At 35.4% G+C, this 17,812-nt stretch overlaps 1 protein-coding gene across 3 annotated transcripts in view; it reads right to left on the reverse strand.

Moving 5' to 3' along the window:
- Positions 1 to 17,812, reverse strand: part of INTS6 (integrator complex subunit 6) — a 105,344-nt gene that overhangs the window by 11,407 nt on the left and 76,125 nt on the right. For all 3 annotated transcript variants that reach the window (XM_014588327.2, XM_006140527.3, XM_014588333.2), the window contains 8 exons: positions 14,969 to 15,121; positions 14,704 to 14,836; positions 12,004 to 12,098; positions 9,869 to 9,979; positions 8,129 to 8,344; positions 5,157 to 5,283; positions 4,227 to 4,369; positions 3,726 to 3,957 (listed from right to left, as the gene is read on the reverse strand). In XM_014588327.2, coding sequence (XP_014443813.1) covers positions 3,726 to 3,957; positions 4,227 to 4,369; positions 5,157 to 5,283; positions 8,129 to 8,344; positions 9,869 to 9,979; positions 12,004 to 12,098; positions 14,704 to 14,836; positions 14,969 to 15,121 — 1,210 coding nt within the window. The remainder of the gene's footprint in view (positions 1 to 3,725; positions 3,958 to 4,226; positions 4,370 to 5,156; positions 5,284 to 8,128; positions 8,345 to 9,868; positions 9,980 to 12,003; positions 12,099 to 14,703; positions 14,837 to 14,968; positions 15,122 to 17,812) is intronic.

The following is a 17,812-nucleotide window of genomic DNA, read 5'->3' on the forward strand; positions in this document are numbered from 1 at the left end:
CCGCAATCCCTTCTCCTCCATTCTCCTCTCGGGATCTTGGGCACGCACGCACACGCACCCGGCTTGAGTTTTAAGCCACCGGGTCCAGGACACGAACCACGGTCGACCATGTGGGAGTCCAGCGACATAGCCATTACGCCAACTGCTGGTCCCTGGTATTTTTTATTTATTTATTTACATTCATTCACTGTGTATCATTACAACATACAAAATGAGATTTTCCATCCAGAGTGCACTGTATATTGGCTCAATCAAGCACATCAACATATATGTTATCACCAACAAATAATTTTCCACTTCTTGTTTCCTATCTGTTTTGCTTTTTTTCCCCTCATCGTTGATTCCCTATCTCTTACCCTCTGCCATCTCCCACTCTCCTCCCACACTGTCTCTGGTATCTATGTTTGCTTTCTATACTGTTTTTCCCTCACATTTTATTGAGTCACTAAAGATCTTAATTAATCTAAATATTTTCATAGCAAGCACAGCTGATATATACATTTCTATGAACACAAGTCCACTTTAGGCATAAGCTTCTATGAGTAGAATGAACATCCTATGAAGTAGCACCTAGCAGGGACTATATATCATATATATCTTACTGCAGTCATCAAATAGGTATTTTTTTTTCTGAAACTTTTTTTAACTTAATTTACATCCTTTCCCTAAGCATCGTCACAGCATACAAAATGCGATTTCCCATACAGAATATACTGCATAGTGGCTTAATCATCATATTATCATCACAAATTTTCCATTTCTAGTTTCTAGAATATTTTTTTTTACCTCCTACTTCTGACCCTCTGTCCTTTCCCACCCCACCCTCTTCTCACACTATCTCCGGTGTCTATAATTGTCTTCCATTCCTTTCCCACCCACATTGTATTGATCACACAATTTCTTAAATAATCTAACTACTTTCAATAGCAAGTTGACGGCCTTTTTCACTTCACAATTACGCCCATTAATAGTGTGGTATTTCTGAACAACAATTTTCAACTGTATCACGATCATCAAAATTTACAAAAGCAAATCCTCTCTTTTTCCCACTCTGTCGATCTTCCATAACTTCTATGATTTCAATCTTGCCAAACTTTTCAAAGTAGCCTCCCAAATTATATTCTTCTGTATCTTCTTTAATACCACCAACAAAAATTTTCTTCACTGTCAGATGGACACCAGGCTTTACAGAATCATCTCTAGAAACAGCTCTCTTTGGTTCCACTACACATCCATCAACTTTGTGTGGGCGAGCACACACTGTGCATCCACCTCTTCCACCCTGGGAACGCTTTTTTTGGGGGTCTCTCATTACCACACAATCTGTGAGTGTGCCCCATTTCTCAAAATGTTCTCTTAAACTATCATCTGTAGTTTCAAAGCTCAGGCCACCAATGAACAGTTTTCTCAACTGCTCCAATTCCTTTGGATCATGACCCTCCTCCCCTGGGAGGGGTGGCAACGCCCAGAGTCAGGCTTGGGGCGACCAGGCGGCGGTTTTACCTTCATTTTGAGACCGGACTTGCCTATTCCAACTTGAGTTCCTCTCTTAACTACTTTTGAATCTATAAAATTCTCTGTCTTTCTTACTAAGCCTTTTTTTTCCCCCTGATAGAGAGTGGGTGGAGCCCACAATAGATTTGTTGTCCTGTAGTTTCTTTTGATCTCGATTTTGCTAATTATATCTCATTTTGTTATAGCGTATTTTTCTGTCCTTTATATTTTCTATAAATCGGTAGTTAATTCTGAGTCTTGATCACATATATGTATGTATTTATTTGGTCAAGACTACATCAGAGGCAGTATTATGTAATTCCATATAACATTTTGTTTCTCTCCAGTTAAGATCATTATACCTATAATACATCCATGAATTCATTAAGGTTTCCATACATTTTTTCTTATTCCTCTCTGATAATATTCCATATAGTATTCAACCTGGTCTTTATGAAATGCTAACCATATCAAGTCACAGGTTCTTTAAAACCTTTCATAATAAATTTGATAATCTTTAAAATAGCTTCCAAGGTCCTTCGTGATCTGGCTTCTAGGTTTCACTTTATATTGTGCTCAACACCCTTGCTCTCCTACAATTCTTAGTTCCCTACATGCTCTGTCCTTTACTCTATCCCTCTTTTTTCAACTACTGCTCTAGCAAAGGCAAATGCATGCCTTTATTTCACTGATTCCCATTCATCTTTCAAGTGTCAGATTAAACATAATCTTCCTAGTAAAGTGCTTTGACCTCACAGGCTAGGTTAAATCTTCTTGACAAATGGTTCTACAATACACCTGACATCTCTTTTGTAATATTCTTCATACTTTTAATCATTTGTTCAATGACTTTTTTCCTTGATCATTATAAATTTGGGCAGAGAGATCAGTCAAGTGGCATAGAGGTTTAGGTGGCTTGATTCCTCATAGCCAACTGAGTAGTTTGAATCCCAGACATGGTAGCTTGAAAAGCACATACCAGTGTGCTATGTGCACACATGCCCCAAATCCCATATGGTGTGGCCATCTCCCTGGGGAGTTATTTCTTACCTTCTCTCTAGATAACACATACATCCATAACAAAAACAAAATTAAATTAAAAATAATAAATGAGAACAGAGATTACTATTATATTGTTCCGGTTAGACCTCAGTATGTTAGACCTCAATGTCTAGCATGGTCTAAATACTGTGTGTTTTTAATAACTAGTTGTTGAATTAAGGTGAAATTAAAAAAAAAAATCTCTCATGGCCAGTCAGATAGCAAGGTGGTTAAGGCAGCTGGATCTCACATGGCAACTGCAAGGTTCATGTACCAGACCTGGTAGCTTGAAAAGCACTATGGGCACATGTGCATACATGCTTCAAATTCCAAGGGGGAGGAGAAGGAATTGTAGCATGACCCCCTTTGGGGAGTGATTTCTTATTTTCTCTGTTTCAGGCAAGTGCACATGCACTATAATAAACTAAAAAAAAAAAAAAAAAGATCTTTCTGTAGGTATTGATTATGCCTCTTTTAAAACTATTATTATGAAATAGTTAAGATTTGCAAATGATATTTTAGAGCATAATAAATAAAGCATCAAAAATATATGAAATGTTCAACATTAATTCACTTAAAAGGCATACAAAAATGATCACATGCCAATTTAGAATAAACAAATACCTTTTTTTAACACTCACTAGCCTTTTTGGTTTTTTTTTTCGAAAGATTTTTGCTATAGGGCACGTGCGCTCGCCAGACAGAGAGAAACAGAGAGACAAAAAGCAAGAAATCGCCCCCAAGGGGGGATGGCTACACCACAATCCTTTCTCCTCTTAGGATTTTGGGTGTGTGCGCACATGCACCTGGTATGGGACTCAAACTGTGGTCGAATACGTGGGAGTACAGCAACATAACCATTATGCCACTGGCAGATCCCAACAGTCACTGGACTTTAATGAGCATTCTTTTTCTTTTCTTTTCTTTTTAAAGAATCATTTAATTCCATTTGTTATTATTATATTTTAAAATTTGATCAGAAAGAGATAGAGAGAAAGGGAAAGGTAGAAAGCAAGCCTCCAGGTCCAGGACTCAAACCACAGTCGGCCATGTGGGAATCCAGTGCCTTTAACCACCATGCCACCTGCTAGCCCAATGAGCATTCTTTTTCTATAATTTATGATAAAAATCTCTTTGAAGAACAAAAGAGCAGCAAATAATGTTAAAACAACAAGAACAAAAATCCTTACTTTTATGAAGAGGAAGGGGCTTAATAAGATCTGGCTGTGCTTGACTCATAGGTGTGGGTGGTCCTTTTCCTCCAATATGATTGTTAACAACAGGATTCTGCTGTCTGCCTCTTAAGAGTGGAGACATACATCTACGTCTTTTAGGGATCCCTTGCATATTTGGTTCTCCAGGTCGTTTGTGTTTATTTTGAGGTCCAGCAACAAATTCATCTGCTTCATCTATCATCATACCCTATAACAACAAAAAAAAGAATATAATTTTCTTGGATTTATATACAGTTATTAAATGGCATAATTAATCCCAATTCTCATTAAAATAACTACTGGCTTGTCACAAAAGTCATGACACATTTTTGCATAGAAAAAGACTTTTCCAACAACCCAATATATTCAAACTACGTTAACACTGTTTTACTGTACAATAAAAAGATTTCAGCATATTTTAGTTGAAACTTTTAAATTCTCACAGACAAATTTTGTAATAGAAAATCTCAAACTTACCTTCTTATCCAGCTTGAAAGGGTTGCCAAATGTATGCAACCTTCGCGGCTGATCAGGATCAAGTTCTCTAAGTGGAGAAGGTACTTGCTTGAGGTATTCTTGGTAATTCCCCATTTGTGCTATAGGGACACTGTGCACTTGATCTTTTCAAACAGAATATAGAACAACAAAAGTTAACCTCACTAAAACTATACTCCATCTAGTTATCAAATGACTTCTTATATACAAATTAGCGCTATCTAGTGTTAGTCTATACACTCTTCCATTACCACATATTCCAAATTCCTTTGGTACAATTGTAAATATTATGACAAGTCTTTGAGATTTGTAAAATAAAATTTTAAATGTTGATTTCATTTCTAGACAGAACAAAAATGTGTGGTTAATTTATCCTTATAGGATAAACAATGTAGATAATCTTACCATGTAATTTTTTCTACTCTCTTCCAGATAAGCAAAATTATACAATTTTTAGAAACAAGATGAATATAGTAAAGTAGAAAAGAGAAGTAACATTGTTAACCCTTTACTTAAAGAAATAGTTAGAATGCTTAAACGAGAGATGGCAAGAGTTAAGTTCTCATCTAATTCATTTGTGGTCCATGGATAGTTACAGAAAATATCAGCATATGCCATGTATTAGCCATCCAGAGTTAAGTCACCAGATACCAATGTATCACAAGAAAATGACAACGAGGAAAGCTAAAAAGGAAACTAAACTGTTCACAAAAGTTACCTCTGTGGAATAGGATTTAGGACAACAATGATGGTAGAAAGAAAGGACAGAATCAGAGATTACTTAAATTGTCTGAATTTACAATGAGGCCATAAGATCATTAGAGTGATTCTTTTAAATTTACATCATGTTACGCTTTCTCAGACTATAAAGATGATTTCTAAAAAATACCAATACTGAAACTATGATCTAACCTTCATCCTGTCCTTTAAGAAATCTGCGAGTGCTCTTCAAAAGATTAGATCTCATTCTTGTTAAGTGATCCAAAAGATTCCGTCTGGGTATGTCATAAGCATTTCTAAATGTTTGTGGCTTCAAATCCTATTGAAAAATATTCAAGGACAAAATTTATTTTCAAACACAGAATTAGGGGTGACTAAAATCTCTAAACTGCAGCAAAGGTAAGGAAACAAAAAGTACACTTAGCTTTCAAAAAATACATACATATGATACAACCTTAACGTACTCCTTTGGGACAAAAATTAAAAATCTGGTAGTGAAGCTCCACCAAGTAATCTCAAATTTTTATCTAACTCTAAATATTTTGTCATATATTCTGCATAAGAGAAGTAAATTCATAGAAGTAAAAACTCATTTCCAAATTTTAAAGCCTGAATGAAGGTTTCTAATTAATAGCTTTTGTGGTCAAGCAGGTGGCATAGTAGTTGAGGTGCCAGACACCCATATGGCCAACCACAGTTCAAGTCCTGGGTCTCGTGGCTTGAAACTCACATTATGTGCATTTGTGCCCAAAATCCCAGGACAATGGAGGAGGGATTGCAGCATGGCCATGGGATGATTTCACACTTTCCCTCTCAGTCTTTCCAACAAATGTATGAACCCTACGGCAAAACCTAGCTAATATGCAATTTATATACCATAAAATCAATTTTAAGTATACAATTTGATAAATATTAGTAAATTTGTATCTATAAAATCATCACCACAATCCAGTTTTAGAATACTTCCATCACCATTCCAGAAGTTTCCTGTATCCACTTAGCCAATCCTTATTCTTATCCCAAGCAACCACTGATCTGCCTTCTTCTGAGTTTCCACATTCCATTTTATAAACTGAATTTCAGAGTGTCTAACTTTTTATATCTAGCTTCTTTCACTTAGCGTGATGTTTGAGATTCATCCATTGGTGTTAATGTATAGTGATCTGTTCCTTTTTATTCTAGACTAGTATTCCATTATATAGAACTACCATATCTTTTTTTTTAAAGGTTTTTGCCTTAGGGTGTGTATGCTCACACATGAGAGAGACAGAGACAGTTAGAGGGCAAGTGGGAAATCACCCCCTCACCCCACTCCCAGAGGATGGCCATGCCATGATCCCTTCTTCTCCATTTTCCTCTCAGAATCTTGGGCACGTGCCCGGTGTAAGTTTCAAGCCACCAGGTCTGAGACTTGAACTGTGGTCAGCCATGTGGGAGTCCAGCAACATAACCATCATGCCATCTGCTGGTCACTATCATATCTTTTTATGTATTCACCATTTGATGGATACCTGGATTGTTTAGCTATTATAATGACTCTACAATGGACATTTGCATACAAAGCCTCTTTGTGGAATACACATTTTCATTTCTTGGTTATATAGTTATAAAGCAAATACATGTTAAATGTTTTTAAAACCTGCAAACTATTTACCATCAGCAATGTCTGAGAGTTCCACTTGCTCCATTAAAAATACACTTGTAAGTTTTCGTCATTTACCAGCTATGTATGAAGTGGTTGGTATCTCATTATGGTTTTAATTTGCATTTCCCTAATGACTACTAAGGTTGAACTTTTTTTATATGCCTATTTGCATTTGAATATCTTCTAGGAAGTGTCTGATCAAATATTTTGCCAGCTTTTATTAGAGTAATTATCTTTTTATTACTTAAGTTATATGGGTTCTTTGTATTTTTTGATATAAGTCCTTTATCTGACATATGCTTTTTTCCCAAACTATTGTTTAACTGTTCATTTTTTGACAGTTTCTATTGAAGAAGAAAATTTTTATTTAACAAAGTTCTATTTATCAACATTTTTGTAATTCAGAAATCTTCACTAACCCAACATCATAAGATTTTTCTACTATATTTTTTTCTGTTTATAGTTTTAGTTCTTACATTTAAGACAAAGATCACTTCAAGTATTGGGAGGGTAGGGTCAAGTTCATTACTTTATATATGGATATCCAATTGTTTCCACACCATTTGTTTAAAAAACTGTCTTCTCACCCACTAAATTATTTTAGCACCTTTCTTAAAAATTTACAGTATGAATGAAGGTCTATCTCTAGACTCTATTCTGATGCACTCATCTATATATTTATCCTTATGCCCATACCACATTGTGTTTATCACTTAGTTTAACATTAAGTTTTAAACTCAGATAGTATAAATCCTTCAAATTTATTCTTCTCCAAAATTGTTTTACCTAATGTAGGATTTTTAGGTTTCCATACAAATTTTAAAATCAGCTTACCTATTTCTGTAAAAAGGGTGCAGTAATGAAGATATTTTTAACAGTGAGTATTCATAAAGCCTATTTTGGGATCATGCTGTGGGCCTAAGGTCATCAATATAAGTACCAATTCTACCACCAGCTATGTAACTTTAGGCAATCTCTAAGCCTCTGTTTTCTCATTTAAAATACATTTTGGACAGTCAGCCCCATAGCACTGTAGTAAAGCACTATACATAGGAAGACATATCCCATATAGTCAACCATGGTTCTAAATCCCAGCCTCAGTGGCTTTAAAAAACATGCCTGGCAAATGTGTGCATATGCCCTGGATTCTCATGGGATGAAGAAAACAAGAAAAAGTCACTGCTGAATGACCATGCCCTACGGGAGGCTGCTTTCTCTCTCTCCCCCACTTCCCTCTCTCTAGAGAACACATATACTTTCTTGCAATTAAAAATAATAAAAATGAAATAAAAAATGAGTGGGTTAGTTTATTCCTCAATCCAGTCATTCAGTCACATACCGTGTACAATGCTTTGTTTCTACAATTTTAAGATCCAGTGACAATTAAATGACCATTATTCTGCAGAGATATTAAGTATTTTTAAAGTCCAAACAAACTAAATGTCAGCTAACAGAAAATTTGATTTATTTAACAAAACAGAACATAACTAAAATAGTACTAAATTCACATGACTATTACCTTATTCAACAAAGCAACTTGGAAACCAGTATATTCCTTCATATTAAGGTCTAGCAGTCTATGAGGAACATCTTCTGAAATTCCCTGGAGCAGCTGCTGAAAATCCTTCCTGTATGCCATTGATAAACCATGTGATCGGCTTCGGACTTTAATTCCGGTTTCCTGTACTACTTTTTTACCTACAGATCCAATGACTCGATCAGATTCTATTTTGGCCTAAAATAAATATTAAACAAGAGTTATCTTAAGTATTAAATTGGTAAACAAGACTGATTGGTACATTTTTATGGTTAAAATTCCTGGCCCAAGGGCCAGCGGGTGGCATGACGTTTAAGGTACTGGATGGACTTCTACGTGGCTGACTACAGTTGAAGTCCCAGACCTGATGGCTTGCTTTCTCACTTTCCCTTTCTCTCTCTGGTCAAATTAAAAATAACTATAATAACAAATAAAATTAAATAGTTAAAAAAAATTCCTGGCCCAGTCAGCCTAAAACACATAAAGCATTCAAGTGAGTGCCCAAAAGCAATGGAGCATAGGACTAGAAACCTCAAGGGAGGAGACTACAATGTGACCAGACCATGTAGAAAGTGTATATCTCTCTCACTCATATGTGCAAACCCATATGCTCTATCATGAATTTTAAAAATAAAAATAAATACTTATGGATTTTTATAAATCATGTATATTTTTTAAAGTATATACGAATATGATAAAGTCAAGTAGCACAGTTTACGTCATGTACTGGGTAAATTAAACATAGTTTAAACAATAATGTCTTCCAAATTACAACTCTATACTTTTAGAGCAGGACAAACACAACTTCGATTTGTTATTTTATCTATTAACGCCCACTACACTTAAGCCATAAAGAAAACCTGAATGAAATGAACCCTTAATATATATTCCCAATTCAAAGAGATAGAAAATTAGAAAAAAAAATTCTCAGCAATGTTTACTTAAAAACACTGCTATTAGCACATAACTAAATGTTCACAGCTATGGCAAACAGTGATGCAGTTTTTTACTGGTAAGTAAACAGCAATATTTTGACTCCTTCCAAACTGCAAGGAGTTATGGTAGAAATGTCAGAAGTCCTGTAACAACAATGTGTTTCTTAGTCTCTTAGTAGGACATTAATAATTTGGTAGTCAATTAAACTCTGTGCTACTTGGCCATCATAGTATCTATTACTGTGATGTATAACAAGAATGGCAGTTAGCATAATGGCTATATTGCTGGACTCCACTGTAGTCAACCATGGTTCGCATCCCAGATCCGGCGGCTTAAACAACTCACGCCAGGCATGTGTGCGTGCGTGCCCAAGATCCCAAAAGGAGAATGGAGTAGAAGGGATTGCAGCTTGGCCATCCCCCTGGGGGGTGATTTCTCGCTTTCTATCTCTCTGTCTCTCTGATGAGGACGCACGCCCTATAGCAAAAAAATCCTCTCCAGAAAAATAAAAAATCTTAAAAGACAAATGAATAATGTTCACACATAGGAAATCTCACACCAATGAAGCCATTTTCATAAATTAGGAATTATAAAATTTGAAAATTAACATTTCAAAAAATTACACCAGTTGAGATAGAATTATGCTAATATATGATCTATAGGGCTTCAAAATGTATTAAGTAAAATAGAATTCCATTAGAACCAATAACTAGCTTCTAGGCTGTTAACCATCTTAGCCAAAATCATCCAAAATACTTAATAGCTCACTCTATTTCTTGACCTTACCTGCTGGCTCAATTTCTTGAGGTATGAAATTACACTGTAACTAAGTCCATATTCCATACTATCTGCTATTAGGTTAGGTGCACCCATCATTCTAACAGCTTTCTTCAAAGGCTACAGGAAGAAAAGGACACATCATTCAAATTTAAGCTTGTTAAAAATGTATAGGCCCATGTATAAAGTTTGTTTTAAATATTTCTCTAAGAAAATTCCTCTTCTTGCACTCAATAAAGAACTGGTACAATCATATTTGCATTTTAGTAAATATTATAAGTATCATGGAAGGCAGCTTGAAATAGTTAAAAAGGACTAGTGGCCATAACAACAATCTTCAGGAAAAGTAGGGTGAAGTATTGGACTCATTTGCACTATTGGGAGTTAATGGCCAGAAAACACACTGTAGAGTTATCTCTGATAAAACTCAGTAAGTTCAAAGTACTCAAGAAAAATACAATATTTCCACCTTGGGTAACTGGCTGAGTTTGTAGCTCAACTACTCATTAGCTAGGTAACACTGTGTCAAGATATAGGACTTCTCTGTGCCTTTAATTTTCATTTGAAATGGGAATAATACTACTACCCTCAGAGGGTTGTAATAGGATTAAACACATGTAAAGCACTTATAAAAGCATCCAGCACATGAGACTAGCAGATGGTGTAATGATTACATCACTGGACTCCCACCTAGTCAACTGAGTCCCAGACCCACTGACTTAAAACTCACACCAGGTACATGTGCATGTGTGCCCAAATCCTAAGGGGAGAGTGGAGGAGAAAGGACTATGACATGGCCATTCCCCAACCAAGGGGGAAGGGGGTGAATTCTCGCTGTCTCTTTGGCAAATGTACACACCCTATAGCAAAAAAAATCTCTCTTAAGGAAAAAAAAAGCATACAGCACAGAATAAGCACTCCATACACATATTAATCTTTACTATTATTACCATTAGCTAATCTGAAAAAAAGGGAAGCTTTGAAGAAAACATAAGCAGGAGGAAAACACAGTATAATATTTACCATGGATGTGATATAATAAAAAAAACAAATTGTAAGAGGAGACTAGTTAAGAATTGTTTAGTACAATAAAAAAAAATCACTTACAGGAGTGTCTAGCATATGTAAATTGGATACAGACAGAAAAAAAGATGATAGCAGTTGATATCAAAAGTAAGCACTGCTTCAAAATGGAATCAAATCCCAGTTCTGACATTTAATATCCATGTAGCTTTGGCTAAGTCCTCAAGGTTGCTATGAAACATAAATGAGTCAATATATGTAGCAGTCCCTGTTCAAAGTGCTTCTTCCTTTTTACCTTTTACTTAGCAGGCACTGTGTGCAAGACTGATTTTCAAAGCTCAAGAAATTAATCTTCAAATTATATTAGGGACCATTTAGAAAGATCAGTTACAGCCCAATGCTATAGTATTCCTACATGACAAGCAGAAGTAATGTTTAAAAGTGGTTTTAATGTAGGTTTTTTGTTAAGAAGTTAATTTTCACAAACTAAACAAATTAATGTATTCGACAGTGGTATTGGTCTTAACTAGTATGATGCACTGGTTTTAAAGTAATCAAGTTTCTAAAAGTATATGATTCTATTCAAGGATATATACTTACTCACCTTAAAGGGATTTCTAGAGATTTGAAAAATAATACAATAAACCCATTTTGTACCCTTCAAGAGGAACAATCATAAACTACAATTTAAAAAGGTAACAATCAAGGTCAGAAACCAGACTCCTTCTAAAGCCAGAATGAATTCTAGTCCCCCTTACCTACTATATTAACTATGGAAAAATAACTTCATCTTTTAATGCCCTAGTTTCCTCATCTGTGAAACGGAAACAATAACCATTTCACAGGGTGACTGTATGAGCTGAATGATATTATTGTACATCAAGGGCTCAGGACAGTATCTGGCCTAGAGCAAGCAGTATATAAATGCGATCATGATCACGGTCATTATTCTGCAAGTCACTGAAACCTATATCTTTACTATTACATCTACAGTGGTCATTTATATACTCAATTTTCCTGTCTTTTAATCTAAAACTGTAATAAATAAAAGTTTTAGTCCTGTAAAAAACTATAAGCATATAAAATATTATAACAAGTTCTATTTTATATTATATTCTTACCCCGAGATAGTAAGGAGGCATTGTCTTCAAATAACTTTCAAAGGACTGTCTCCATTTCAATGTTGGTTTTGCTTTATGCACTTTAAATAAGTCATCTAAAAATGTATGTGAACAAACTATCATTCATTGTTTACACACATAAAAATCAAGTCAAAAAAGTTTCTTTTTTCAAGTCTGCTTTATTACACATGAGACAGTAACATCAGACATAAGTTTTCAACAAAATTAAAAGCAGTATAATTTCTGGTTTTGGCATTTTCTCATTCATAATACCATTTTAAAAAGAAAAAAGGAGGAGCCAGCAACTGGTACAGAGGTTAAAGTGGCTGGATTCAGCATGGTCAACTGCATGATCAGAGTCTTAGACCTAGTGGTTTAAAAATCATACAGGGTGCCTGTGGATGCCCAAAATCCCAAAAGGAGAATGGAGAAGGGATCGTGGCATGGCCTTCCATTCTGGGGGTGATTTCTCACTTCCTGCATGCCTCCCTTCATCCCTGTCCTCTGGAAAGTGCATGTGCCCTATAACAAACTAAAAGGGAAAAAACACACACACACACACACACAAAGGCAGCCTGCTGTATAGCCTAGTAGGTAAGGGAGCCAGATCCCACATGATCAATCATGGTTTTGTATCTCAGTCCCAGTGGTTTGGAATCCACACCATGCACATGTGTGTGCATACCCACATTTCTACAGGATGGAGAAGTGAAGGAGAAAAGATTACAGCATGACTGCATTATATTGAAGGGTAATTACCCCCACCCCTAACTCTGCTTTTGTAAGCTAAAACATAGTCTGACAATTTAAAAAAAAAAAAAAAAAGAAAGAAAAAAAGAAAAGAAAAGAAAAAGAAAAGAAAAAAGGTGGGCAGCTCTGTGGCACAGTAGTAATGTGCTCCTCAACAGAAGCCAAATCTCACATGGTAATATTAGTATAAATCCCAAGCCTGGTCAGCCTGAAACATGCCAGGTATGAACCAAGTGTCCAACATCTGACATGTTGGAGGACCAGAGAAAGGGATCATAGCATGATCAGATCCTATGGAAGGTTCTCTCTCTCTCTCTCTCTCTCTCTCTCTCATTCTTGTGCACACACACTATCATGAATAAAAGAATAAATATTTCTTAAATATGTTATAGGGCACATGTCCTCACCAGAGAGAAAGAGAGAGAGGGAGAAAGAAAACACAGGAAAGATTCCCCCATGGGTATGACCACACTCCAATCCTTTCTCCTCCATTCTCCTCTTGGGATTCTGAGCACACATGTCAGGTGTGTTTTTCAAGCCACAAGGTCTGAGATTCAAACCATACAGTAGTCCATGTGGGATCCAACTACCTGAAGAACTACCACGCCATCTGGTTGCCCATTTCAAAAAATTTTTAATGTAAACATGCCAATTATAGTCTAAAGTTATCTGTAAAAATGAAAATTAAAATTAGAAAACAAGCAAGGAAAATATACGCCCTGTCTAAATCTAGATGCAGATTTGAGGATAGAAACAAAGTATGCACATTTTTTATAGAACATACCTATCAATATTTTGACTATGACTTTTTTTAAAACAGATTTTTGCTATAGAGCACGCACACTCGCAGAAGAGACAGAGAGACAAAAAAAAAAAAAAAAGATAAATCACTCCCTCAGAGGGGATGGCCACACCACAATCCCTCTCCTCTCCAGATTTTGGGCATGCATGCACACATGCCCGGCATGAGTTTCAAGCCACTGAGTCCAGGACTTAAATTGCAGTTGGCCAAGTGGGAGTCCTACACCACCTGCTGGCCCCTCAACTATAATTTTTAAATCTGATCTAATTTCATGAATAGAACAAAATTTTTCCAACAGTATTCATCACAAAAATGATAGCCAAATGTTCATAGAAACTAATTTTAAGCTTTTATTATATTATTTTGGAACAAATTTCTTTATTTAAACAAAAATAAAACTTGCCAAATGAGAAATTAAAATGTAGAAAGAAAATACTCAGATCTTGTGTAACAGTATGCTACAAAATGTCTTATGGGCAAGGTGTGGTGGTTAAGCAGTTGGATCCCACAGGGACGACCATGTAATTCAAGTCCCAAACTTGGTGCCTTAAGAAACATGCCAGGCAAGTGGGTACATACTCAAAATCCCTAAAGGAAAAAAATGGAGAATAACTGCAATGTGACCATTACCAATTCTAACCATGTAAAAGTAACTTGCAGAAAAATTAGAATATGTAACCTAAAATATAATGCCTGGGGGGCAGAAAGTGGTGTGGTGGCTAAGGCACTGGACTCCTACATGGCCAATAGTAGTTCAAGTTCTGGACCTGGCAGCTTGCTTTCTCACTTTCTCTCTCTCTCTGATGAGCACAGATGCCCTAAGGCAATTAAAAAGTAATTATAATAATAAATAAAATAAAATAAATTCTTTAAAAATATATATAAATGTATATAAAATGCCTGTATTCGTTTATAGAATAGAAGGTATTCATTCGGGCACTGACTTTTAATTTACCACAAACTGAAAAATGTTTTTTAAAAAAAAGTTGCAAAAATTTCCCTAAATAGGTTTAATGTTTTAGAATATTAAAAACCTTTTCATTATTTCCAGAAAACAAGAAAAACTACAAAGAAATGTTGTCGCAGTTTCTCTTTAGGAGAATTTTTATATATGCCAAGCCACAGAGAACATGACAAAAATGACTTACCTAAAAGGGGGAGGAGGACCGGATAATTGTAAGGCATTACAAATAAGTTGACACAGTTCAGTGCTGTACTGGCTTTCAAGTACCCAAAAGGATGACCAAGTTCACTGTATTTTGCACTATTGCTCACATACACCTGTGAATAAGCAGTGATTAAAACTTCATATCCAATAGCTTTAAGGCAATGTTAAATAAACTACTGATCGAATTTAAATTTTTAAGAAACATCTTACTGAAATTTTTAGATCACCTGTGTCGATTTGCTCACCTGCCAACATGTTTGAGGAGATTTCCTTTCCAGGATAAATTGAGTCAGTGGTGAAGGTTCCAACTCGTATTTGTCAAAAGGCAGTTTGTCAATAACCATCGGCTCACAGTCTGTACAGGAAAACTTCACTATGGGATGAGATGTACGAGGTGGCTAATGGGGAAAAGTCTTATTATTAATATATTTACATAAAAATACCAGAAACATAGTCATCTTAAGTACTCCTCACTATCAACATTTTCTCAGCTCCTCAGTTTTGCTACTGAGTTTAGTTTATAACTAAAAGCAAATATGAAAGAATATATAATGCTTATATCTCCAAAGAGACAAAGATTTGAACATTTATTCAAAAATCTTTTAATTCTTAAATTCAAGTTATCAAATGTTAAAGCAATATTTTGAAATCAAGTATTAATTTTTATATTCAAGGAAAAAAAACCAAATGTATTGAAACCTCCATAAATCCTTTTATAAGAATTTAATTACTTAAATAGAGTAGTGACTTCCAAATTAATCATATACTTTGTTTGGTTTTTGAATCTGCAATTTTAGAACATGTAGGTATTTATTCATAAATTATTAATATAGATGTACATAATAAAGTATATAACAAAATAATATTAAAATAAAAACATAAGGTTCTAATGTTTTCTTGTTAAATCACTCCAGTGAACTGTTTCAGTTATTCCTGTAGCATACACACCCTATTTTGAAGAGCCCCATTCTAGAAGTATAAAAAACACAATTCTTTTTTTTAATAAAAAGCATGTTACTCTTCTATTTACACTTTTTACTCCTCTTCCTAAAAATCTCATGAACTGTGAAGAAAAGACAAGCTATGAGCAAATAACTTGAAATTTCATAGAGCTTTAAAAAAGATTATAGTGACCTCAGTTACCACCTATCGCCTGACGGCCCACATCGCTACTGTGCTCCTATATTGACACCATATCTTTCATTTCTCTTATTGTATCTGCTTACTACTGGACATTTTCTACTAGTCCCTCAGACACATTATGTCCAATTCATTATTTCTTCTCCAAACCACATAACCTATTCCAAAAACATAAATGTTACTCTTAATATCTGTCCCTCATACACTATATTATCCTTCACAAAGGCTGAGCTAAAGTACTTACTAGAACACATAAACATGACAGGTGCTCAGTCTAGTTGCTGCCTTCCATCAATACCAAATTCTCACCTCTCTAGAAACAGATCTTCCATTTCTTACCACTTTAATACAGTCTTTCAATCATTCCAGTTAGACTAGCATGACTGACTTCTAATTAATATCCCTGATTAGTCAGCCCCCTCTTGTTAATCCTGTGGCCATGAAATATAAACATAATTACACTACCTAAAATTACTTAGTAAAAGTAGCAGAGTATTACCTAAAAATAGGGCCTTGACTCTTAATATGACATACAGAGATCCCTGGTGATCTGGTTCCTACCTACCTTTCCACCAACACAACATAGAGACCCTGGGCTGCAGCCAGTCATCTACTTTGATGCCTGTATCACTTGCCAACCTTGACTACTTTATTGTTTTCTCCCTTGTGTATTACAAACTAAGTTTAAAGAACAAGTGGGCAAGAACCAACCCCTAATAGACGCCTTTCCTGATATTCCTTTCCCACTTGTACCCCAAACACACATCATGTAGTAAGACCCACTTCCTTGGGCTCTGCTCCATCCCTCTATTACAGCTGGCAGACTGGACTTTATGATGTGTACATGTCTGACCTGCCCATGGAATGGTACAACTCAAGAGGGCACTACATGTTACTCATCTTGTACTCCTATACCAGCATGCACCTGATATACAGCTTATTCAACTGGTCCATGAGACACACTTTTTGAAGGAAGATATTGAGATTCAAAAAGTGAGGAGAAAATCCTCTAGAACTTGAGCAAAGAAAAATTTGTATATATTATTTCATTTAATCCATGAAACAATCCTATGAGATAGGAGTTATTGTCTCCATTTAAAACATGAAATTTACTGAAGCTTAGAGAACAAAATTAACTAAAGGCACACAGCTATTAACTGCTAGAGTCGTAATTCAAATTCAGAACCAGACTCTAATAAATCATTTAATTTTAACAGTATTTCTTGTTTGAAATACTATTATAATTTATAAAAATTCACTTTCCTTGTAATATTCTAAAGTTACAAATTGTGCCAATTCTTTCCAATATTATTTCTTATGAGTCTCTCTTCTATCATCTTAGTTCAAACTCAGTATCTCTTATATGAACCATTTAAAAGTCCTCTAGGTAACCTATCTGCCTTCTAATTTATCTCCTTTTAATTTTGCTATATATGACAACCTCTAATTTAATTTTCCTAAAGCAGCATTCTGGTAAAAATATTCTTAATTGTCTTTTGGACACCACTGTAAAAAGCTCACATTTCTTAACCTTGCATTTAAAGTCATGAAACACTTAGTTTATTTACTAAGACTCTCAATGTCTTACATACATGCAATGTCTTACATACATGTACGATCTACCAATACACAGCTACTTGTCACTCTTCTAAACATACCTTGTTCTTTTTTGCTTGCATATTTTTTTCTCACACTACTTGTTCCTCCAACTGAAATCCTACTCACACTCTATGGCTTGTAACAATTTGCAAAAGACCAAGAGTACATTAATAGATAAGGGTTGGTCAGACCATGGGCTGTGGTCTGCAAGGGTGGAGCCACATGGGAAGATAAGGGTTGGTCAGACCATGGGCTGTGGTCTACAAGGGTAGAGCCACATGGGAAGTCCAAGTTTGCATCCTAGATGAAACTGAACACACTGGGTGTGGCAGCACACCTGTGATCCTGGC

The sequence above is a fragment of the Tupaia chinensis genome, unplaced genomic scaffold, assembly GCF_000334495.1.
Source record: "Tupaia chinensis unplaced genomic scaffold, TupChi_1.0 Scaffold000037_20, whole genome shotgun sequence".
NCBI classification, from domain to species: domain Eukaryota; kingdom Metazoa; phylum Chordata; class Mammalia; order Scandentia; family Tupaiidae; genus Tupaia; species Tupaia belangeri.